This window comes from Engystomops pustulosus, chromosome 2, assembly GCF_040894005.1.
Source record: "Engystomops pustulosus chromosome 2, aEngPut4.maternal, whole genome shotgun sequence".
NCBI lineage: Eukaryota > Metazoa > Chordata > Amphibia > Anura > Leptodactylidae > Engystomops > Engystomops pustulosus.
Window position 1 is genome coordinate 39899565 of NC_092412.1, and position 23452 is coordinate 39923016.

General features: G+C 43.5%; 2 protein-coding genes and 1 non-coding gene across 5 annotated transcripts; all 3 read left to right on the plus strand.

Moving 5' to 3' along the window:
• The first annotated feature begins 1062 nt into the window (after positions 1 to 1062).
• Positions 1063 to 8197, plus strand: RPL21 (ribosomal protein L21). The gene is made up of 6 exons (XM_072134335.1): positions 1063 to 1140; positions 3205 to 3283; positions 4256 to 4317; positions 5007 to 5119; positions 7736 to 7886; positions 8075 to 8197. The coding sequence occupies exons 2-6, from the start codon at positions 3217 to 3219 to the stop codon at positions 8162 to 8164; spliced, it is 483 nt and encodes a 160-aa protein (XP_071990436.1). The 5' UTR covers positions 1063 to 1140; positions 3205 to 3216; the 3' UTR covers positions 8165 to 8197.
• On the plus strand, positions 5147 to 5281 carry LOC140120094 (small nucleolar RNA SNORA27). The gene has a single exon (XR_011853524.1). It is a non-coding gene; the product is annotated as a small nucleolar RNA SNORA27 (small nucleolar RNA).
• A 3423-nt stretch (positions 8198 to 11620) lies between the features above and the next one.
• RASL11A (RAS like family 11 member A) lies at positions 11621 to 18300 on the plus strand. 3 transcript variants are annotated; one of them, XM_072134339.1, is made up of 4 exons: positions 11621 to 11643; positions 16589 to 16645; positions 16890 to 16969; positions 17713 to 18300. In XM_072134339.1, exons 1-4 carry the CDS (start codon positions 11631 to 11633, stop codon positions 18178 to 18180), a joined length of 618 nt encoding a protein of 205 aa, XP_071990440.1. In that variant the 5' UTR covers positions 11621 to 11630; the 3' UTR covers positions 18181 to 18300. The 3 variants fall into 3 exon arrangements, with proteins under 3 accessions (XP_071990440.1, XP_071990439.1, XP_071990437.1); XM_072134338.1 differs by lacking the exon at positions 11621 to 11643 and adding an exon at positions 11702 to 11763; XM_072134336.1 differs by lacking the exon at positions 11621 to 11643 and adding an exon at positions 14415 to 14710.
• The last annotated feature ends 5152 nt before the right edge of the window (positions 18301 to 23452 follow it).

A 23452-nucleotide genomic window follows, 5' to 3' on the forward strand; every position in this document is an offset into this window, starting at 1 on the left:
AGCAGAGGCTTCGGCGCTGCGTGCGCACGATCGTGCACGCGCCTACATAGGAAATAGCGGAGAAGCGCCGAAGCCCCTTCTGCTCGAAAGTTTAAAAAGTGTTAAAACCGCAATACCGCGGTTTATAACACTAACGAAAGTAAGTACCGGTACTAGCTCACCCAGAGCTGGTGCTCGGTACTTACAGCCTACCCCGGCCATTCTAAATGGTAGGTTTCCTTTAAATACCAGCACTAGGAAGGCAATTTGTTGCGTAGAAAACAAGCTCTTATACAGCTCTGTACACAGAAAAATAAAGAAATTAGGGATTTTTGAGGGCGCCTTCCCACGTTGCATCCAAAACGAAAGTGAGAGGGGGCTTGGCTAAAACTCAACTCTTTGGTTGCCTTTTGAGACTGCATTACAACAGCTGAGGAGAGGTGATTTGCCTTATTACATTAATATTAACATTTGTGTTTACAAAACACGTGTTAACAATGTATTTACATTGCGCTTTGTAAACACAAATGTTAACAGTAATGTAATTAGGCAAATCACCTCTCAGCTGTTGTAATGCGTTTCTAAACGCAACCAAAATGCAATGTGTGAACGCGCCCTAATGGAAAAGACCAGAGGGGTTCAATTATAAGAATTCTTGATGTATCTGGTGTGGCCTTTATCATACCCCGACGCTCGCTCATGTGCTAATGTTACATTTTTCCCCAAGTTGTTAGTTTGAGTATATAGATGTAAGATCTATGTAAATATATAGATTTATATTAATCCATATTAAAACACAATTATTGATGCACAGCAAGTGACTTCATGACAACAGCAGCAGCCAATCATTGAACACGAAGCGTATGTAAAGACGTCACTGGATGGAGGCGGGACTTACGTCTTTAGCGTCATTCCACCAACTACTTTCTGTGAGCCCTAAAATAGTTGTCGTAACGATTGCCTGTTTATGTTTTTCATTAAATAATGTACATACAGGAGTTTACGTGTTACGCCGATATGTATTACGTCCTGATGCCGGCGCATTACACCGGCGGCTCTGTGGTTTCCGGTCAGGCGCTGGGATAGACAGGCCTAGGGGGGTTGATGTAGGGAGAGGCGGCGCTTGTGCTCTCTCTTTCCGCTGGACCCGCCATCTTGCAGGTAGCCGCATGAGAGCTCGGGCTCCGGGGAGTGGAAGGGGATTGTGTGTAATCCGCGGTGTTCTCGTTATACAGATCGACCTCTGCGTGAGGGGAGTCTGAGGGGGAGCGGCGGCCGAGGCCTGAGGGGTCGGGAAGTGCGCGGTGTGTGAGGACGGCCCGGTGTGCGCTGCTAGGCCGGGGGATAGGGAGCGTGTTACTACCGGGCCCTTCAGTGTCTCCTGGTTGTGTGGCGGCTGTATATGGGCGCTGTGTAGACGGGGGCGGCCTGGTGTGAGTGATCACTCAACTCCTACTACATGCACAGGGACTGAGTAATGGATGTGTAGGGCCGGGGGTTACTGCTGGACTGTGCCCCACCATAGTGGTCCATAGATAATGGGATCTGTGTAATGTCTGGTATGGATAAGTCTCTGTTCACATGTGTAGAATACTATTCCGTGTCTACACTAACATGACAATACATTGGGCATTGCTGTGGTTATTCCTCTGCTCCTGGACACTAATGGGGTCACATCAGTCATTGTACAGATTATCAATAGTTAGGACCCATAAGTGGTAGGAAATAGCATTAGTAACATCTATATCTGCTTATCCCTCGCTACATCTGGTCTTTCAGATCACATTAGATGTGACACCCAGCACCCTCTACAAATACCTGAGACCTCATGTGGCCCAAAAAGTAACCACTTAGGGCAGTGGTGTGCAAGCCTATGGCCTTTTCTGTTGGCACTCGGGTCATCTCCCCGAACAGGACCAAATTCACAATCTTCCCGCAATCCCAGGCAACTTAAGAAATGCTTCTCTTAGTGCTATTATAAAGTGACATTTCATTGGCTGTTTGGAACTGCGGGAAAAGTGAGAAGGGGTTAACAGAAGTGCATTCTTTGGAGGTCTTCCTGCTGGACCCACCAATCTTCCTCTACACAGTCCTTGGAGAGAAGCTCTAATGATAGTCTGAATTTTCCCTCCTTCTTTCAACTGTATTGGTGGGCTCAGGGGGCCGATACAATTGAAAGATGTGAAAAAACAGCTAGTTATTGCTTAAAATGCCATGGTGGCACTTCACGCTGAATAGGAGGATTTTGGTTGTAGTTTGGGCACTCGGTCTCTAAAAGGTTCACCATCATTGATGTAGGTTGTCTAGTGGTAAATGAGGTGAAAGCTGTCTATTCGCTACTCTTGGACAGCTCCAAGAGTTTACACTGTTTGACATGCAATTTGACTGAGAGGTTTTTTCCTTATTGCACTTGGTTTACACTAGTGCAGTGCATTTAGGCCAATCTCTCCACAGCTGTTGAACTGTATTTTAAATGCAATGTAAACTCTATTTTTGAACCCTCGGCCTGGTGTACACGAAGGCCATGTTCAAATGATTCCCTAGGATTACGTTTTGAGATCCATTTCAAATGGTTTCGGGAGAAACTCCTCCCTGAGGGCGCCGCAGCTTGTTTTTAGCCTTTGGGTGCTGCCACACTGCGTTCTTGTTTCAAAGCATGCGTTTCCTGTCCGTTTAAAGGGAACCTACCACCAAGATTCTACCTATAAAGGTAGAACAGGTGGTAGGTGCATGTATGGGACGTGAAGATGGCTCATCCTCTTGTCCCCGCTATCTTTTTAAAACTTTAATACTCTAATATGTAAACTTTCGTTAGCGGCTACTGGGGGGTGGAGTAGCTGGACATGAGGTTACACGTCGTGGCTACTCCCCACCCTGGTAGCCTCTTTTCTTCTCCTACCCTGATATTTTCAGCACGCAGCTCCTTGTAGTTGCACACCCTCGTCAGGAAGCTGGCGTTCTGCGCATGCAGTCTGGCTTCTCCGACGGCGCAAGATGTTGATGTCAAGGCTTGTTACCTCTGATAAGTAGAGGGGCCTCAGAAGGACACGTGACAATGCTTCATGGGGTCATACAGCAGTTTTGGTTGGGTTGCTATTACACATGTGTAAGCTCTGCTGCATGTGGGTGTATTAGGAGGCTTTGCATCCATATTTGTTCTTAGTACAAGCTTTTATCTTCATCTATATGTACAGTAGTTATAATAATCTTTTTATCTTTCTGCAGTAAGGTGCAAACATGACGAACACAAGAGGCAAAAGGCGTGGAACCCGTTATATGTTCGCTAGACCCTTCCGTAAACATGGTAAGATACTTGTTCTGTCTACAGCGTTTGCTTGGTTTAGCTTTTTTTCTTCATTACTAGAAGCTTAAGCAACTTCCACCAATGAAGACTAATGGATTCAAAACAGCCAAACGCATAGTAAACATGTAAAAACACATGCATTTTCAGTGCGTTTAAAAACGTACCAAGAATGCACTGTGACCGTACAATCACACATCAACAGACACAAATGTACAGTTAATCCTGCAAGTGTCAGGGCATAACCAGCTGATCGGACCCCCACAGATTAGTCTCTTGTCAATGGACGATTAAATTATTTCTAGGTACAATCACTTGTCTGTGATATGACTGCGCTACTCAAAGCCCCTTCTGCTCTGATGATCATTTCCTATTTGCTTTACAAGTAAATGAGTAAATAATTTCACCGGTTCTGAGAAATTGATAGTGGTGATTGACAGTTGCCATCGTATATATTATACAGTTCCGTGTAAGGAAGGCTAAAGGGGTTGTCCAGTACTTAACAATCCTTGGAGAAAGTCCTTCATTATTCAGCAGGGTCAGTTTTTAAAGAAGTCGGCCCGGCACTGCAGCTATGAAAACTAAAGGTATACGTGGAGTCTGACCCCTGTTGAGGTTAGATCAATGGACTAATGGTGGTGTCAAAATACAGTAATACTTTCTTTCATCCATGCCTGTGATACAGTGCTCCACCATCAGTGCCGTTTACTGATTCTCTTTACCTGCAGACATGTCATGTTGACTTCCAAGGCTGGCAGGAGTGCGCCGTTGCTGCAGTGTCACCCCTGAGCCCGGCAGTGTTGCTGTAGTGTCACCCCTGCAGACTGGTGATGGGCAGCTCTGATCTGGGTCTAAGGACAGAGCTATCAACACTTTATTTTAGACCACCCGTAGCCCATAGTATAAAAATTACAGAAAACAGATGTGTTTAATTTTTTTTCCCATGTGGATAACAATTTTCCTTATTTTATTTAGGAGTGGTCCCCTTGTCAACATACATGCGCATCTACAAGAAGGGCGATATTGTGGACATCAAGGTGTGTACTGAATTTAATGAAAATTGAAATATATATTCATACAAAAATTGTGGTTGTGAGATGTGTGGTTTGTCATGTGGATAACATTGTGTTCATGGGGTATAAACCGCTGGGACTTGCTCTATACCATGCTGCGCTTGGTAGTCTCCAAGACTATACTCAACCTTATACTACATTCATTAGGGACAATGAGATCCTTTATTCTCCCAAGGGCTATAATCCCACAAATTAACATGTTCTACACTAACTTCTGAGCATCTTGGTCCCTCGTACTCTGTGCTGTTCCTACATTGTGAAAGGAAAACGCTCGTGCTCTATGATGATTCTACTCCAACGATTTACTTTCTAAGTAAACGTGAGTTAACCATTTCACCGGTTCTGAGAGCACAAGGTACATTACATTGTCAGATGCATAAAGCCTGATGTTACCTGTTTAAAGCACAGGTTTGAGGATTTCTGAAATCCTCATCAAACCCTAATTCCAGGTTTCAATTTACTTTAATTTAGAACACTATTTATCCTTTAGAAATCACATGCATAGGGTGGTGCGGATCCGGCTAAAAAAAAAAAAACTGCTTGCGTTATCCCCATAGAATAGAGGTTACTGCATCCCCTTCTATGCAACTATTGGTACTGCTTTGTCCTGGCCCCAGCCAGTATTGAACAAACCTGTCATTAATTGTTTGCAGGGTATGGGCACCATACAAAAAGGCATGCCACACAAATGTTACCATGGCAAGACTGGCCGTATCTACAACGTCACACAGCACGCCGTGGGCATCATTGTTAACAAGCAGATCAGGTAAGGAGAGGTTATGTCGTGTATGTCCTCAGCCCTTTCACTTTACCAGTTAGATTTGTATATATCTGTATTGGTCATTCAGAAGGGCTATAGAAGACATCCTCTTAAAACCCAAACAAAATATTTCTGTATCTTGTTTGTATCCTGTCAGAGGAGACAGTGTTATGTAGTGTATAAGTCATTGTAGAGGATTTATGGTGAGCATTTTAATGGCCTATCCATAGGACGGGTCATAAACTGATGCTGTTGAGATGCACAGGATGGAGCTGGAAACCTATAGCTTAAACCAGTAACGCTGCAGCGCAGGTCTGTGGGTTTGGCTGCTATTGAAGTGAATGGGCACTGAGCTGTCAGCTTCCTGCTCCTCCTGTGCTGTTTCATCCTGTTTCTCCCTTCAGTTCCATTGGAGCATTGGAAATTCTGAGCAAAGCACTGGGTTATCTCTGGCACTTAATCACTAACTATGCTAGACCGCTTTCCTTGTTCAATTTGTGAGATCGTTCTTGGGCTCAATAGCTGTCGCAAATGTTAGGTCCCCTTCGTTCAGATTGTTCTCGCCAATCTAGGGGATAGCAACTTTTACACTGGCGGCACTCTGTAACAGATCAGCTAAATCTCCATATACTGTTATGTAGCTGTATTGCAGTTTATGGTAGGAACTGTCTAGGGTTGAAGTACAGTAGGGGTCGGCAAATCATAAATGTGTTTTTTTAAAAATTTTTGTTAAACCCCGTAATGAAAAATGTCACCCAAATGTCTTGCCACTTTTTGCAAAAAAGGTAATTTAAAGGTCGTACAGTCATTACGTCCCCTAAAAATTACATTAACACAGCTCCATACACTGAACTGTAACGAAAGCTATTTAAAATGTAATAACTCCTATATAAATTTGGTATCTGTGATTCTATCACCACAGAACACATGAGTTGTGCTTTGGAGCGCACAGTGAAAGCTGTAGAGTTCAAATGAAAATGGTGCAAATATGTTTTTCCAACAAATTCATGAAAGAGTAAAAAATGGAATTGAGAACTAAAATTGCTGGATCCTTAACCCCTTACTGACATGTGACTTAATACTATGTCACATGCCGGATGCATTTAGAAGGCTCACAGGCTGAGCCCTCTCCATAGCCTGTAAGTCTTTGCGGCATATTGCAGCACCGATCGCTTTCCGCCAATTGGGGTCGGTTTCAAAAATCCGTCGCCATAACAGCCTCAGGTCTTCCGAAGACCTGAGGCTGCTTTGTGTTAACCTTTCATTACAATATGCTATCAGCACACTCTAATAGAGGAAAATCCCCATATACTGCCATACTGTAGTATGGCAGCATATGATGGGATTGTACAGACAACCTAGGGTTAAAATACTCTAGGGAGTCTTAAAAATAGTAAAAATAAAGTATATAAGTTCCTTAGAACTGATATAAATAAACAGTTAAAATCATAAACACATTAGGTATCGACGTGTCCGAAAATGCCTGATCTATCAAAATATAACGTTTTTCACTGCGTTTAACCCCCTAAATAGCGCCCAAAGTCGAAAATAGCACTTTTTAGCACTTTATAGAATTGTAGATTTAAATGGCAAAAAAGGTCGTAAAGTCCTCAAAATAACATTGAAAACGTCATCAAGTCGCAAAAAGACACCTCCCAAAGCTCTGTACACCGTAGTATGAAAGTTATTAGCGCCAGATCCAAAAAGGCAAAAATCCAAAACTTCTTTTTTTGTACAGGAGGTTTTAATTTTAAATGTATGAAAACATTATAAAACCTATACAAATTTGTTATCCCCGTAATCGTACCAACCCAAAGTATAAAGTAGACATGTCATTTGGGGCGCACAGTGAAATCTGTAAAATCCAAGCCCACAAGAATATGGCGCCAATGCGTTTTTTTTTTTCACCAATTTCACTGCATTTGGAATTTTATTCCCGCTTCCCAGTGCACAGCATGGAATATTAAATACCAACATTTTGAAGTGTAATTTGTTACGCAGAAAATAAGCCATAACACAGCTCTGTACATGGAAAAATAAGTTATAGATTTTTGAAGGTGGGAAGTGAAAAATTAAAATGCAAAATCAAAAAAGGGCTGTGGCGAGAAGGGGTTAATGGATTAAAGCATATGTACCATGTATTATCTCCTGTCTCTAAGGGGTCCTTATCTCACTGAGTTTTTTTCCTGCCACTCCAGTAAGTTAGAAGATTGCTGAGCATAGTTCCTGGGTATCTCGATCATTCATTCCCTCTGTGCTCGACCTGCTGCTTTATTCTATTCGTGAGAATAGTTATTTTGTAATTATCTCCCTTCATTAAACAACCAGTACTGCAGTGTAAGTTGTTATTCACATGACCGTAATGGGATCCATGATTTGCCTGCACAATCTGTGGTCGGATCACAACCCTTACTGCAATCTATGGCACCTGGTTGCACCTGGAGCTGCTTGTCTCTCTATGGAAGCACACGGCTGTGTGAATGTTGCCTAAAGCTGAGCGCCTGTAGCCTGGTCTGTATGTCAGTGATCTGCTGTTAGGCAGGTGAAGGACTTGTTCCATCTGGAGTGTGGACATGCAATGAGGTTTAAGAATCCTGATTTAGTAACGTTCTTTTCCTACAGGGGTAAGATCCTTGCCAAGAGAATCAATGTCCGTGTGGAGCACATCCGCCACTCCAAGAGCAGAGACAGCTTCCTGAAGCGCGTTAAGGAAAACGAGAGGAAGAAGAAGGAAGCCAAGGAGAACGGCACCTGGGTGGAACTGAAGCGTCAGGTATGTAGCAGCGCAGTCACTGCCGGACTTGTAGATGCTCAGTGATGATCTTCTCTCCACTATTTACTCTTGTGGTAAACGTGAGTCCAATTTCACCGGTACTGAGGGCATCCACTAACTTATTACTAGTGTTGAGAGACTTATGATGCAAGTTGGTAATATATAGTTTGTTTGTTTTCTCGTTACAGCCAGCACAACCAAGAGAAGCTCACTTTGTCCGCAAATATGGGAAGGAACCTGAGCTGCTGGAGCCAATTCCCTACGAGTTCATGGCATAATGTCACTATTAAAACCTTCTTTTTGGAAGCCAATGCGTGTCCGTGTTTTTTTTTTTTTTTTTGGGTAATATTACATCTTCTTTATCTCTATATGGAGCCTGTAATTGAGAAAGGGGGGGCACCAGTTAATCCCAACCTCCAGCACTGCAGGATAAGAACAGATGCAGTCACTCACGGTAGTGCACACTCCACATGTGGCAGTTCATACTTTCATGGACTTCCACAAAGCAATGATCTTCCAAAATTTCTCTGCTCTGCTGCCATCAAGTGGGAAATTAGGGTATTACATCCAGATTTGGATATTGTAACAGGCACTTTACATGGATACAGTGGCTTTAACCCAAGCACCCTAAAACTAGGTCTATTCTTCATTTAGCTTATTTTTCATAAATTTCTTTTACATGTATGCAAATGAGCATCAGGTGCACCTGTGTGCATCACAGAAGCCCCTCCTTGCTTTATTGGCTGCTAATTATTCAAGCCTGCCTTCAGTGCAGGGGTGTAACTTGAGGGGGTGCAGAGGTTTAGAGGGCCCTTATGGTGTCACTTTCCCATATGAGAAGATTATTACTATAAACCATACATTATAGTCAGGGCCTGGCACAGACATTGCACTGGGGCCCATCAGCTTCTAGTTACGCCACTGCTTCAGTGCATATGGCCTGCCTTTACCTAAGGTACTTCTGTGATATACATAGTCCTTTTTCTCAAAAGATAAGCCATAAACCAGAGTTGTACAGGAACACAAAGGTGGGAGCTGAGGAGTGCAGCACAGACTGGTAGGAAAGTGTGTAAGGGGAAGGCGGGTACCTAGTGTTAACACTGTAGACTCATGAATTCCTTAGTGACCACCATTGCCACCTTGTGCTGTGGACTATTACTATTCTGAGCAAAGGTTTCCGTGGTGTAGTTGGGGCTATTGACTGACTTTCATCCAACTAGCCTAGGGTTACCTTCCTACTTATCAGGCAGAAGTGGAGGTATAAGTGAGCCAGGGTTTCGAGGTCTTCTCACATTGTTCATGTGTGTGAGATGCACACACATGATGGCTCCTCCAGACATGTCTGAGACACCTTATTCTCCCACATTGAGATATAGGGAGATCTGCTGCATCCAGTGCAGAGGTATCAGAGCTTTTGCTGCTACCAACTAATGTGTTTTCAAATCTGTTCCTGACATTTTGGTATCCCCTTGTGTTAGACCCAGACATATGAGTGGGGGTGATATCTGAAATGTTGCAGAGCAAATGGTTCAGATTTTGCTTTGTATTTTCTGCAACAACGTAATGTGCGGAACGGGACCACCACACATGGGTGTAGGGGCCCAAATCTTTTTCACATCTTCAGCAGACTCCTTGTGGGTGTAGGCCCCTGAAGTCGCACACATCGGGAGAAGCCATAGGAATGCTACGGCCCTTTTTTTTTTAAATTCCCTTTTCTCCCCAGCTCTTTCTCCCATGCTGCTATGTACAGAGGTGGGGAGGGGGATTTGGAGTTTAGTAGCTGATCATGGATGTATGAGACCTTGGTTGCCCTAGGGGTCTCCTATTGCTATTGTTAGCTCTAAGGGATTGGGGTTCCTTAGTTGGCAAAGCTTTTTTTTTTGGTGCGCTTGACAGGTCTTTACAGATGGCAAACAACCTCTTTCTATATCCTCGTCTCAGAGGCTGTCTGCTGATTTGATAAGCTTGCTCAATGTCATATAACAAAACCCCTGCCACCACCCATGAACTGCGGCCCATGTTTTAGTTCCCCATCAGTGGAGATTATAAACTGTTTATTAACCTTGTGCCAAGCCTGCAGGATGTGTCTCATGACTATCAATATGGTTCTGATTCTTATGCCACTGGGATGGGTTCCATAGACACCCCCATAAGTAGGTCTTTCTCCATTTGTGACCTAGTTGGAGTCAATGATGAGGTCCCCTCCCTAGCTTGCCATGAGAACCCCATTGCTGCCTACATTGCCCAATAGTATGCTTTCGCATTGGGTAGCCCCAGACCTCCCTTCCATTTCTTTTGTCAATAGTGAGTGTGCAAGTCTTTTGAAATGCAGCCAAACCAAAGCCCAACCCCTCAGACTACACAGAGGATTCTGTCAGGGTGCAAGATACATTAAAACACACAATTATATTGTAACACAATTGATTAGAGAAGGCAGAAAGACATTTGCAATACAGGTGTGATGGGCTTCTGTAACCTGTCTTTAGTGAAAATGAAGTCCTTGGTGACAGGATGTGCTACTATAGCATTTGGTTATGTCATAAATTGGTGAAAAATCAATTTCTGCATCCGGCTATGCTAATACTTGTACCACTGTGACCTGTAACACTTTGGCTGAATTTACACAAACCTATCCACGCTGGAATGGAGAATAGGAGGGGTGACCCCTTCCCTTTCCATAGGGATGCATGGCATATGGGATGTGTACACAGGGAAAGATAGGACATGTCTCGCTTTGTGCCGTTTATGAGGGACGTATGTATGGCCGCAACAGTCATACAGACTTCTATATTGACACAGAATTGAGAATCCTTTTAGGCACAGAATACACAGCCTAATACATGCAATGGATCAGCCCCAAAACTCTGACCTGTGTTCATTATATATGCGGTATTGCTACAGGTGAATTAAGGTAAAATAATATATGATATGGGTCCAGTCTCTTCAGTCATTTTTTTTGGTGGTGAGACACATGGTGGACTATCCACGGTGATTCAGGTTATAGCAGAAATAAGTTGATGGAATTTTCTTTCCACTTTTGCTAGTGGATTAGACTCCTGGCCTAGAGGAAATTGTTAATATACAGCAGTGGTGTGTAATTAAGATGCACAATCTTTTTGAATGGGGGTTGTCATCTGACATGGCCATCCTCCAGGCATTTTGAACAACCATTCTTTATTAAGTGAGAGATATCAAGGGATCTTGGATGCTCAGGTCCTTACCATATTTGGCTTGTTATCATCAGAGGTAATATGGCCCTTGGAGATGGTACTATGTAGTTACTCAGGATAGCACTTGTTACTGATTCTATACATATTCTTAGTAATAGTGAAGTCATCATGTAAATTTCAGCCTGTAATGAGTTAAATATACTTTCCAGGTTCCCCTGAAATATCCATAGAGCTGGTAGGTAGAAGGCAGTCCCAGGAATGCACTTTCGGTTAGCTGCCGCCACTCCAAGGCCGGAGCCATACTTCCATGTCTTAAAGATCAAAAGACGGAAAAAGTTACTTTGCATGCCAAGTTTTTTTGTCTTTTGATCATTACAACTGATATATATATATATATATATATATATATATATATATATATATATATATACACCGGCCACTTTATTAGGTACACCTGTCCAACTGCTTGTTAACACTTAATTTCTAATCAGCCAATCACATGGTGGCAACTCAGTGCATTTAGGCATGTAGACATGGTCAAGACAATCTCCTGCAGTTCAAACCGAGCATCAGTATGGGGAAGAAAGGTGATTTGAGTGCCTTTGAACGTGGCATGGTTGTTGGTGCCAGAAGGGCTGGAATAACAGTATCCTTGCTGGAAAGGACTGATAGTCCCTATATCTATCTCCTACTTGGTCTACTTCCAGGTCTGTCTGCTGCGGTTGCTGGAGCAGTAGTGGTGTAGAGAACTGAGCCCCTAATTTAATATTGAGGTTGTTCCTATATATCGTTATCCCTGAAAGCAATAACTACACATACAATCCCTGTAAGATCATTGAGCGGGGTATGAGCTGAAGAATGTCTGTCCCTGCAGCATATTCCACCCGGATTCCTAACCTACGCTGCAGGTGTGTAACATGGGGGGTCCGACGTCATATGCCTCAGCTTACTATTCAGCTGCTCATGTGTCAGTAGGAGGGTCATCTTACGCTTTTATTTATGAATGCAGTCACGGGACATTTTAAAAAATCAAAATAAAACATTTTCTACCCTTTGGCCGCTGGCACACGTTGCGTTTTGAACCCGTTTTCGGGCTGTTGTTAAGCGGTCCGTTAAAAAACCCATGCGTTTTTTGAAAACGCATCAGTTTTTGACAGGTTTTAACAATTATCTTAACTAAAACTGGTCAAAAACTGATGCTTTTTTAACTGGACTGCTTGAAAAAAAAAAAAAAAAAAAAAACGGGTTCACAAAGCCACGTGTGCCGCCAGCCTTAAGGACGCACGTGTGAGGGCTTATTTTCTGCATTAAATTTTACTTCTCTGTGACGTTATTTATTATTCCATGTCGTGTACTGGGAAGCTGGAAAAAAATTTCTAAATGTGGTGAAATTGACAAAAAATTTTTCTTGTGGGCTGTTTTTACGACTTTCTCTGTGCGCTCCAAATAATATCTACTTTGGTGCGGTACGATCACGGTGATATCAAATTTATATAGGTTTTATTGTGTTTTAATACATGAAACTAATGTGTATGGAAAAAAAAATTGCCATGTGTCTTTTTTTTTTTGCAAGATGAGCCGACATTTTCATTGCTACCATTTTGAGGACTGTCTGACCTTTTGATCACTTTTTATTACATTTTTTTATGTGATGTAAAATGGTATAAAAGTAGTGTTTCGGACATTTTTGGGCGCTGTTTTCCGATATGTGGATTACCATAACCGTTCTGACACTGTGGGCCCCATAGCAGCTACTAAGGCTGCTACCCCAGTAGTTACGCCCCTGTTTGTCAGTACCATGGAAAGGAGGGGGGTGATTAGAATTTGTAGTTTTTTTTTTTTTACTTATACCCTCTAGCGTACTTTAACCCTATATTGTGTGATTGTTCCTACCATGTACTGCAATACTACTGTATTGCAGTATATGCTGTTGTTACAGTGTTCATTACATCTTCAGAATCTTTATCTTGCCGAGGGCCGCACGCATGTGCTAGCGTTGCGTGTTTAAAGTGGAGCTGACGTTCGGGTTAGGCTATATTCACACTAACGTATGGGGGACGTATATACGGCCGATATACGCCCCCCATAGGCAGCAATGGGCGCACGGCACCCTACGGGAGCGGTACGGTGCCGCACACGTGCGGCACCGTACCGTTCCGTACCCAGGAAAAAGATAGGACCTGTCCTATCTTTTCCCGTAATACGGCGCAGTGCGCCATTACTTCCTATGGAGAGGGGCGGGGGTGAGCTGTGCTCACCTCCTCCTCCTCTCCCCGTACACTGCCATTGCCCGCTACGGTACGGTACGGGCGGGCAACGGCAGTGTGAATATAGCCTTAGGCTGTGCGACCTGGACATGTGGCCGGATTGACGCTCCTAAGAAATAGGACGTGGTGGATATTCATAGGCGGTCAATCATAGCCAAGGCTGGTTGCTAGGGGGTCAATTTGCGGGATCGGCCGTTCGGTCCCCAATATGTCCAGGTCACGCGGCCAAATCTAAAAGTTGGTTCTGTTCTATTCGCTAGTACAGTCAGGTGTGGACAGGGACTGAACTCTTACAAGAAAATGGTGTGCAGCTGGCCATGACGGATTTTCTGATCCTAGTGATGTTTTATTCTACATCAGTCTGAACTTTTGACTCATCGATATCCTATCGTGTATGACTGTTTGTACTCTGTAATGTAATATTATAGTTGTATATGTCCCCTATGATTTATAAAGCACTACGGAATCTGATGGCGCCATATAAATAAAGATTATTATTCACACGCATGTTTCAAGGAAGGCGCTCAGAGCTGGAAAAACTGAATACTAAAATCTGACACAACTCGGATGACCTGACCAACCTCTGATCGAAATCATACAATTTTCAGTGACCTAAATTCTAAAATTTGACACTGGGTTTGTAGACTGATCTGCATATATACATTTCCACAATTTCACAGCAGAAGAAACTAAATCAATTGGTTACAGACTTTTTTTAAGCAGTGGGTGAGATATGTATAAATCCCATCTACTATTCCCCCCCTGCAGACCGGGCATCATGTCCAGTGACCTGCATCCTCGGCTGATTTCATTGCCATGACACAGTCCCACAATAGGGAATGTTTATGAGGTGAATCCTGTGGTAAATCTGCACCCTCAGAGATAACATTTGTTCTGCAATTTATGAATAAAGTGTCTGATAATGTCATGTGGGTTTTCTTCATGTCCCCCCTGTGTGGTGGAGGGGCACAGGACGCCATGTAGAGGCATGCAGCCCCCGGGTCAGGCTCCTCCATTGTCCCCGGGCGGGAGATGACAGCAGCCGGAGCGTCATAGTACGTAACCAGCGCTTCCTCCTCCCCCGGGCCGCCCTCATCGCCTTTCCCGGAGATGCTGAGGACCGGGGCGGGTATATAACCCTCAGAGCCCGGCTCATAGGGCGCATAGTGCTGCAGCCATATCACACGTGCACGCTCAGCTCCCTCCACCAACCGCTGCATGAACCGCACTGTGTGACCCGGACTTATCACCAACCCTGCGTCTCTCATGCGTCTTCCGACCATGTCAAGCAACTTTCTACTTGCACCAATTCCGGAGTCTGCGGATTATTTCACCGTCCGGGATATAAGAATGGCTGTGATGGGGGCAAGCAGTGTGGGCAAGACTGGTAAGTGCCAGGACAGTGTCAGTCCCTATCATTTCTCATTGGATCCGATATATATATAATTAGTTATGTAATAACATGATCACCCTGCACATAACTAGGCTGAGGGTGAAATCCTATAGTCTTATATAGTGCCAGCGTATGCCATAGCGCCGTACAATCTGAGCTCCACCAGTTTTTGGAGTTCCAGGAGGAATCTGAAGTTCTCGGAATTTCCAGATGTTGATCAGATACCGATTCCCAAACCAATGAACGAAATATGATCTCTAGAGCTGCAGACTAAGCAACATTCCCAGACCAGATCCGTGTCTCCTAGTCGGGATCAGGATCTACACCACATACATGTATCCGCTCGCTATGTCACTATGTATCCTGTGTAATAACATGGTCCCATATGAAACATCTCCATTGCTAAACCCACAGAGTGTAGGTGATCCCAGGATCAAGACTTACCTTCTGTCCACAGTATGAACTAGTCCCACTACTATATGCATCAACTTTGAATGGAGGAAGGATCCATAGGGGAACACTGGACCCCCATTTAATGATCAACAATTGGACCCCCACCGATCAGACATAGTCGATTCTCAGGAGACCTCTTGCACCGGATCAGAACTGGATAGACTAGTCAGTGATCCGACTATTAGGGTTGTTGGTGCTTTTGATACCTTATATAGTATTTTGTCCATTAATAGTTAATGGGGAATGTTCTGTGGTCATTTATGGATACTGGGGGTTATTAAACATAGGGGACATCTGTGGCCAGGACTTGTCTATGGTCCTTATGGTTGATTTTGGATCATCAAAGTTATCAGTGAGTTCATGGGAAAGTGTCTGTGGTCTTTTATAGGAGTATTCAAGTTTGTCTATGGTCACTTTTGGATCTTTAAAGTTATAGGGACATCTATGGGAACTAGTCTATGGTCATCATGGGGTCAGCAAAGTTATAGGAACATCTATGGGAACTAGTCTATGGTCATCATGGGGTCAGCAAAGTTATAGGAACATCTATGGGAACTAGTCTATGGTCATTATGGGATCAGCAGATTTATAGGGACATCTATGGGAACTAGTCTATGGTCATCATGGGATCATCAAAGTTATAGGGACGTCTATGGGGAATGATCTGTGGTCATCTATGGACATTCAGGGTTATTAAAGTAATGGCACATCTGTAGGATGGTCTTCATGGTCATTTTTGGTTCATCTAAGCTATAGGAATGTTCATGGGAACTTGTCTATGGTCATTCTGGGATCTTGGGGGATTGTCTCTGGGAATATTCAAGTTATGGGACATCTGTAGTCAGTACTTATCTATTGACTTCATGGCCGTTTTTGGATCATCAAAGTTATTCTGTGGTCATTATGGGATCATCAGAGTCATAGGCATGTCTATGGGGTATGGCCTGTGGTCATTCATAGGATTATTTAATGATAGGACATCTATAGGCAGATGTCTTGGATCATCAAAGCTACAGGTGTCTGCATGGGAACTTGTCTATATCATCAGGTTATAGGCATATGTGTATGAAGACCAGTCTATGTCATTTTCGGATTATTAAAGTGATAGATAAGTCTTTGGGAACTTGTTTATGGTCACTGTAGATCTCCCTGTGTACACATGGCCATTCTAGGATCATCAGCTATAGCCACAGCTACTACATCATCAAAATTGCAGGTCAGACCTGGATTATCAAAGTTCCAGGCACCTCTATAAAAACTTGCACTTGTTTCCAAATTGTAACCTATATCAATACCTATGATTTAAGAAGTGTCCCCTTGCACCCCCTTTCCATATCATCTTCGTTATTAACCCTTCTAGCTCTGCTTTACTTCTTCCTCAAGCCCTTCAGTAACCAATGACTTTCTTTTCCCTTGCAGCAATGATTGTCCGATTCCTCACGAAGCGATTTATTGGGGACTATGAGACCAATACTGGTAAGTTCAACCCATACAAACAATATATTTTGGGTCAAAATTAATAAGGTGGTTCTGCTGTTGGCTCCCACTCCTAATACTGGTCATGTAGATGGGTAGATATTGCCCGGCACTTTTTGCCCAGGCTGGTCAGTATAAGGCGGCAGGTAGTCAGTGATGATTTTTAATAAAATATTACTTATAGCAGTTGGGGAAACTTACTTTACGTTGCTCTGATGCAGAATATTTCTATTCTTTTTCCTAGGAAACCTGTACTCCCGACTTGTGAGCGTAGAAGGAGAGCACATGTCTGTGCAGATCCAGGACACTCCAGGATACGTCAAGGTAAAGAGCCCATAATAACCTGCCATTTTAAAACTGTGTTCTCCGCCAATTGTGGGTAATAGTCTGACTCCCAGTATCTGTCAGGGCTTGCTGGGATTTGTAGTCCTGCAAGACAATGGAAGTCATAAGATTGAGACCATTGCCCTGGAGACATCTATTTGTCTTTCGCCTCATCTATAAAGCTCCTTCCTATGCTGAACAGACGGGCAATTACATTCTCCTGCCCCCCTAAAATCTGTCTAGTGATAGAGAAGTGACATCAGCGCCCCACAAATGAGTCACTGATTCAAATGAGTCAAAGATCCACTTGTTTTTTTTTTTATAAAGAATTATTTCCTTTCTTAGGTATGTTGCATCCATCAGATATGAATAATATCTCCTGTGAATGCAAGTTCAGTTTTTGGGACATGCACCGATGACCACCTGTACCCCTTTTTCAGTTTAGCAGGGGGCGGTGCATGCATGGTCCTCTCCATTCACTTTACCAGCAGTTGTCCCCCGGCTCGGCCACTTCCAAGTGTATGGAGCTTTCTGCTTCCGTCTTCCTCCATTCTATGTCATGTTACGCGCCCTGTTTAAAGGGTCGGGCATTGACTTATAGCGAGGTATCTTCTTTTAGATACAATAGGGACACATCCTGACAACTAGTTTGGATACTTTTTTGCACAGACATTAAGAGAACCAGTACCCATGCAATGAAGTAGATTGTAACAATGGATAACATTTGTCTTGTTCCTGTGCAGCTGGATGATGACGTGTCCCAGGTGGCGGATATGTTGCGTTGCGTGCAGTCAGCAGAAGGCTTCCTCTTGGTCTACTCCATCACCGACTACAGAAGCTACGAGTACATCCGTCACCTTCACCAACACATCCGAAAAATCCATTCTGACCCAAAGACTCCCATCATCATAGTGGCCAATAAAGGGGACCTTCTTCACGTAAGGCAGGTGCCCCCAGAGGCCGGTCTTCAGCTCGCTGGTGACCTGGGCTGCTCTTTTGTGGAAATCTCCACGAGTGAAAACTGTCAGGACGTTTGTGAGGTGTTCCAGCATCTCTGCAAGGAGATCAGCAAGCACCAGTCCACCGGAAATGGAGAGAAGAGGCGAGGCTCCATCATCCCCCGACCAAAGTCACCCAACATGCAAGACCTAAAGCGACGCTTCAAACAGGCACTGTCACCCAAAGTCAAGACCTCATCAGCCATGGCGTAACCAGCACCCTGTGGACAAAAGACTTGGTTTTTTTTACATTTTACAGAGTAATTTATTTTTGTACGGACATTGCATAGTGTATGTCGGCATGCATACATCATAAATATGTATTTATTTATACTTGACGTGTTTGTCTGGTAACTGGATGGAAGGGTGGGAATGGTAACGCCCAGATGTAGATTTATTCATGAATTTATAGGAGGAATAACAGAGGAACAGCCATAATTTTATTATGGGATAGTGGATAAGTGTCAGATCGTTGGTTGTGACTAATAAAATTCCCTGAATCAATGAAGTGTCAAGCAACCCCATAGAAGTAAATAGAGGGTTAACCCAGTTCATAGGGAAGTTTCAGGGGAACCTTCAGTCTCCTGATTGTCCTATTAATCTGTCACTTATCCTTGGTGGTGATTGATGGTTTGTTCACAGACATTTCCTTTAAGTCTTGGAATTCTTCTTTGTGCTATATTATGACATTCCTCTGTTATTACTCTTGGAAATGTGTGACTGTGGCCTCGTGCACACTACCGCAATGGGGACTGAAGCCTGTCCATGTAATTTATGGCCAGATCACGGCCAATAAGGTCTATGGCACCTGATCACGGTGCAGTGAGCGAGCACAAAACGTCTTACTGCAAGGTGACCTGGCCAGGCGTCCGTTGTGCAAAATATGGTATATGTCCTATATTTTGCCGGATTCCACTCGCCCGTCTTTCTATGGAGAGGGTATTGGAGCGCTCACCCCACTCTTTCCTCCACCCGGCCATATGCTTAGTCATGACCCGGTGAAAGAAGCCTAAATTAATGTGAGGGTATGTCCCTTATCTGTTCAATCATTGCTTATAGTTACAGCCTGTGTAGGGACACACCCCATTGACAAGGGGAATGGGAACACCCAGCTGTAGATTTATGAATTTATAGGAGGAATAACAGAGGAACCACCAAATGCAGCATTATAAAACAAACAGGCATCAGAAGTGTTATTACATTGAGTTTACAAGTATTTACAAAAATGTAAATATCATCCATTGGTCTGGGATTCATTTTAACTCTGAAAATAATAAGTCGGGTACACTTGCCTCCCTCCAGTGCTGTCACTGCGGTCTCTGTTTGCATACCCTGTTTGTTATTTTTCATACCTCCTGGGACCCCATCAACTGTACACAAAACCACATCATAATGCAGTATTTCACACTCAAAGAATGGGCAATGGGTGATTATCTGTAACTACTATAAAAATGTGGGCGACCCTGTGGAACAAACCTCTATGGGTTAACAGTTTCGGTAGTTCCAACTTAAGTGTTGGGGCCTCCCTTTTGCACAAATCATCCCTGATTGGCAGAGCAGGGAGTCTATTGTTCCCTACTCTGATAGAGATTTCGGCTATATCAGCCTCCTGATACAGTTTATTACATGTGTAACAATAAATCGACATCCCGCATCTCCCCGTTACAGCAAACAAGATGTTCCTACATCCTACATCCCACAACTGTGGCCCCCGGATGCCCCAAGCGGATGTATGCGATGTGTAGTGGTCAATTGTACCCTTGTGTCTGTCTGTGTGTATGGATGTCTGTTTGTATATGTGTATTAGTGTATGTATCCATGTATTATGCAACCATAATCCACCCTCTACAAAATCCTGTAAATCCCCTGGTTAGCAGGGACTACAGGATTAGATAGAAATGCCTGTTTTAATTCTGTAGAATAGGGGCCAAGTCTGTATGGGGTATTGCACATCACACCCAAAAAGGTGAATTTTTGTAAGTTTTGACTGCCATGAAACACTTTGATAGGGGGGTCAAAATAATTACTGCATAATAAAGTTACAGTCAGTCTTCCAAGCCCGTAAGCTGCTTCTAGGGGCTCATTAGCAGTTATCTGGGCGCAAATCATGTGACCAGCCTCTCCCATTGCGGCCCTGTGAATGAGCCCTAATACAGAAGATACAGTATATACTTAAAGGGACCAGCTTTACACCATTAAACGACCAGCCCCCTCAGGTAGAGTATGAAATAGCCTTTCTAACATTACCTCTTTTATGTGAAAACCAGCTTCTTTACCCACAAAAGAAATCTCCTTCAAAGTCATGATTAGAGATGAGTGGAACCGAACTTTAAGTTTGGGTGCGTCCCATTCGACCTGGACCTATTCCTGGATTGGCGGCCGTGTGATTGGTCAGCGGGACACTCCTGGCCAATCAGAATACATTAGGCTGGTTGTTCAGTTGGTTAGTGTGTTATGGCCTTAGGGTGATGCCACACGTGGCGTTTTGAACCCATTTTTGGTCCGTTTTTAAGCAGTCTGTTAAAAAACGCATGCGTTTTTTTGAAAACGTATCTGTTTTTGACAGGTTTTACCAATTATCTTAATAAAACTGGTCAAAAATGGATGCGTTTTTGGACGGACTGCTTAAAAACGGGCCAAAAACTGTTTCAAAACGCCATGTGTGGCATCACCCTTAGTCTAATCTGAATCTTTATCTGCAGCTTTTTTTTTAATAACTTGTATCTGTAGGTTTACAGCACAAATATATAATAAATAAAGGTTGATAAAGGGGCCATAAAAAAAAGTTAACAGGTGCTTTTTATCATAAAAGAGGGAATATTTCATTCCCTACCTGAGGCTGCTGTTGGTTTAATGGTGTAAAAGCTCTCTTTTAATGGTTTTCTTCCACTAAGGCCCCTTCCACACTAGCGTTGCATTTCACGTCAGGGTGCAATGCATGAAAAACTGACGTTTTTGGCTGCGTTTTTGTTCCATCTTTCCTTGGAGTCACTAGCGTTTTTGTGTTTTTCACGCGCGTGTTGTTCGCATTTTTTTGCGTTTTCGGTGCGTTTTTTTTAAGTCAATGGGACTTTTTCAAAGGGACCATGGTTCGGGAATAAAATGTTTTATTTAATTGAAAAAGAATGTCTTCTGATAAGTTAGCAGATGTATGCAAACATCTACAATCTTCTTCACTGTTCCGCGCGTATATTATCTCCCGACAAGTTAGCAGATGTGAAGAACGGTGAAGAATAGAATAAAAACAGTGAACACAGGATCATTCAAGTGAAAAACACGGTAAAGAACACAGTGAAGAATAGATTACAGATGTTCGGCACATCTGCTTACTTGTCGGGAGATACGCGCGGAACGGCGCGAACAAAATAGCATGTGAAGAACAATATATAAGTGTGAAGAAGACATTGCAGATGTATGGAAACATCAGCAATGTGTTCTTCACACACACACATGCTATTTTGTTCGCACCGCTCCGCGCGTATCTCCCGACAAGTAAGTAGATGTGCCGAACATCTGTAATCTATTCTGCACTGTGTTTTTCACTGCGTTTTTCACTTAAATGATCCTGTGGTCACTGTGTTCACTGTTTTTATTCTATTCTTCACTGTTCTTCACTGTGTTTTTTTAATTAAATGCTCGATCTCGAGCAGGGGAATTATTCATGTCACCTAGCAACCCATCCATTTAAAACGCATTGCCCTCGCATTGCACTTGCAATGCTTGCGCGTGCAATGCATTTTTGATGCGTCTCCATAGACTTGAATGGGGCGGGAAAAACGCAAAAAGAAACGCAAGCACGCGCGTGAAAAACAACGCAAATGAGGAAAGGCCCATTGGAAACAATGGGACAGAGTGCAATGCAAGTTCTGCGCGTCAAAAGCACGCGCAGAACTCGCGCGTGAAAAATGCTAGTGTGGAAAGGGGCCTAAAATCCAGCATGATAAACCAGGGACACGTACTCATAGATCCAAGCCCCAAGACTGTGGTAATCTTTTTCTTATATTTGTTATCCATGGCCTCCTTCCTAAAATCAATTTAAAATTATGCTAATGAGCCAAAAGTGGGGCATTACCACAGCCTTTCCGTGCTCTGGCTTCACAAGATGTTACACTGGGCAGAAGAATGTCTCCTCCTCCCCTTGCTCCCTTGGTACTTCCACTTCCCAATTCATGCTGTAATCTCCACAGGGAGTTTTAGCACATGGTAGGAGGGGGGAAGTGCTCATGACACTGTGTAACAGCCCGTGTAGCTGCAGCATGGAGGGGCTCTAGAAACAGCTCCATAGCACTTTTGGCTCATTAGTAGTGGAGTAATTACAGTGGTAGCAGCCATAGCAGCTGCTATGGGGCCCGTATTGTAAGGGGGCCCCAGCATTCAACCTGACACACTAAAGAATGGAGGATGTGCACCATTATATACAAATTATGCTGCACATTCTACAATGTAATATGTATATAACAGTGCACATCTTGAGTACATGTGATCACTAGCTAGTGGGACAGATCTGTGTAAGTGTATAAATGTGTGAGTATATACACTTAGAGGAATAATTTTAGAAGAAAGGAGTCCATGGATAACATATATAAGAAGATTACCACAGTCACAGAGCCTGGAATCAATACTACAAGAAGATATAAGAACTGTAATAAGTCTTCACCGCAATTCAATGTCTGCCAGAGAGGGTGAGTATAAGCTCTTTATTGTTTCCTTGTCCCCCAGAGCCACATGTATAACATTTTCTAGACCCAAACAATCCCTTTAAACTTTAGTGTCCCATAAAACTGTTAATACGTTTTTATTAATAACACACAAAGCTTCATTGAGATTAAAGGGGTTTTCCCTCCAAGTAAGTTAGGGTTAGTCCTGTAGATAGGCCCTAACTTGCTGATCGGTGGGGGTCTTAGCGATGAGAACGAGAATCATGAAAACAAGGGGTCCGGTGGGGTCCCAGGTTCCTCCGTTGGACCCCTTGTCGCTCACGAGAGTAATGGAGCAGATGGCCTTGCATGACCGCCGCACTCACCGATCTCAGTCAGCTCCATAGAGATTAATGGAGAAGAATGGTCATGCGCGGCTCTCATCTCGACAATGGGTCCGGCAGAGGAACCTGGCATTCCATCGGATCCCTAGTTCTCATGATTCTCGTTCTCATTGCTAGGACCCCCACTGATCAGCAAGTTAGGCCCTATCATATCTGCCAATCTCTCTAGTATGTCCAGCTTTCCAGGGATGGGGGATATTGCATCAAATGTGCAGAGCAAAGCACTGCTAACATCATGATACATAGGGGCACATTTACTTACCCGGTTCCTGCACGATCCCCGATCCGGACTGTCCGATGAGGGTGAACTCTGCCGCGATTCATGAAGATCGTGCACCCGCTATCCTGCACGTGTCGCTTCCCCGCTCAGGTCCGCCGGAGTTCACCTTCTTCTTCCCGATGCATGTAAGTGCTTGTGCTTGCGACACAATTTTTAAGTTAACT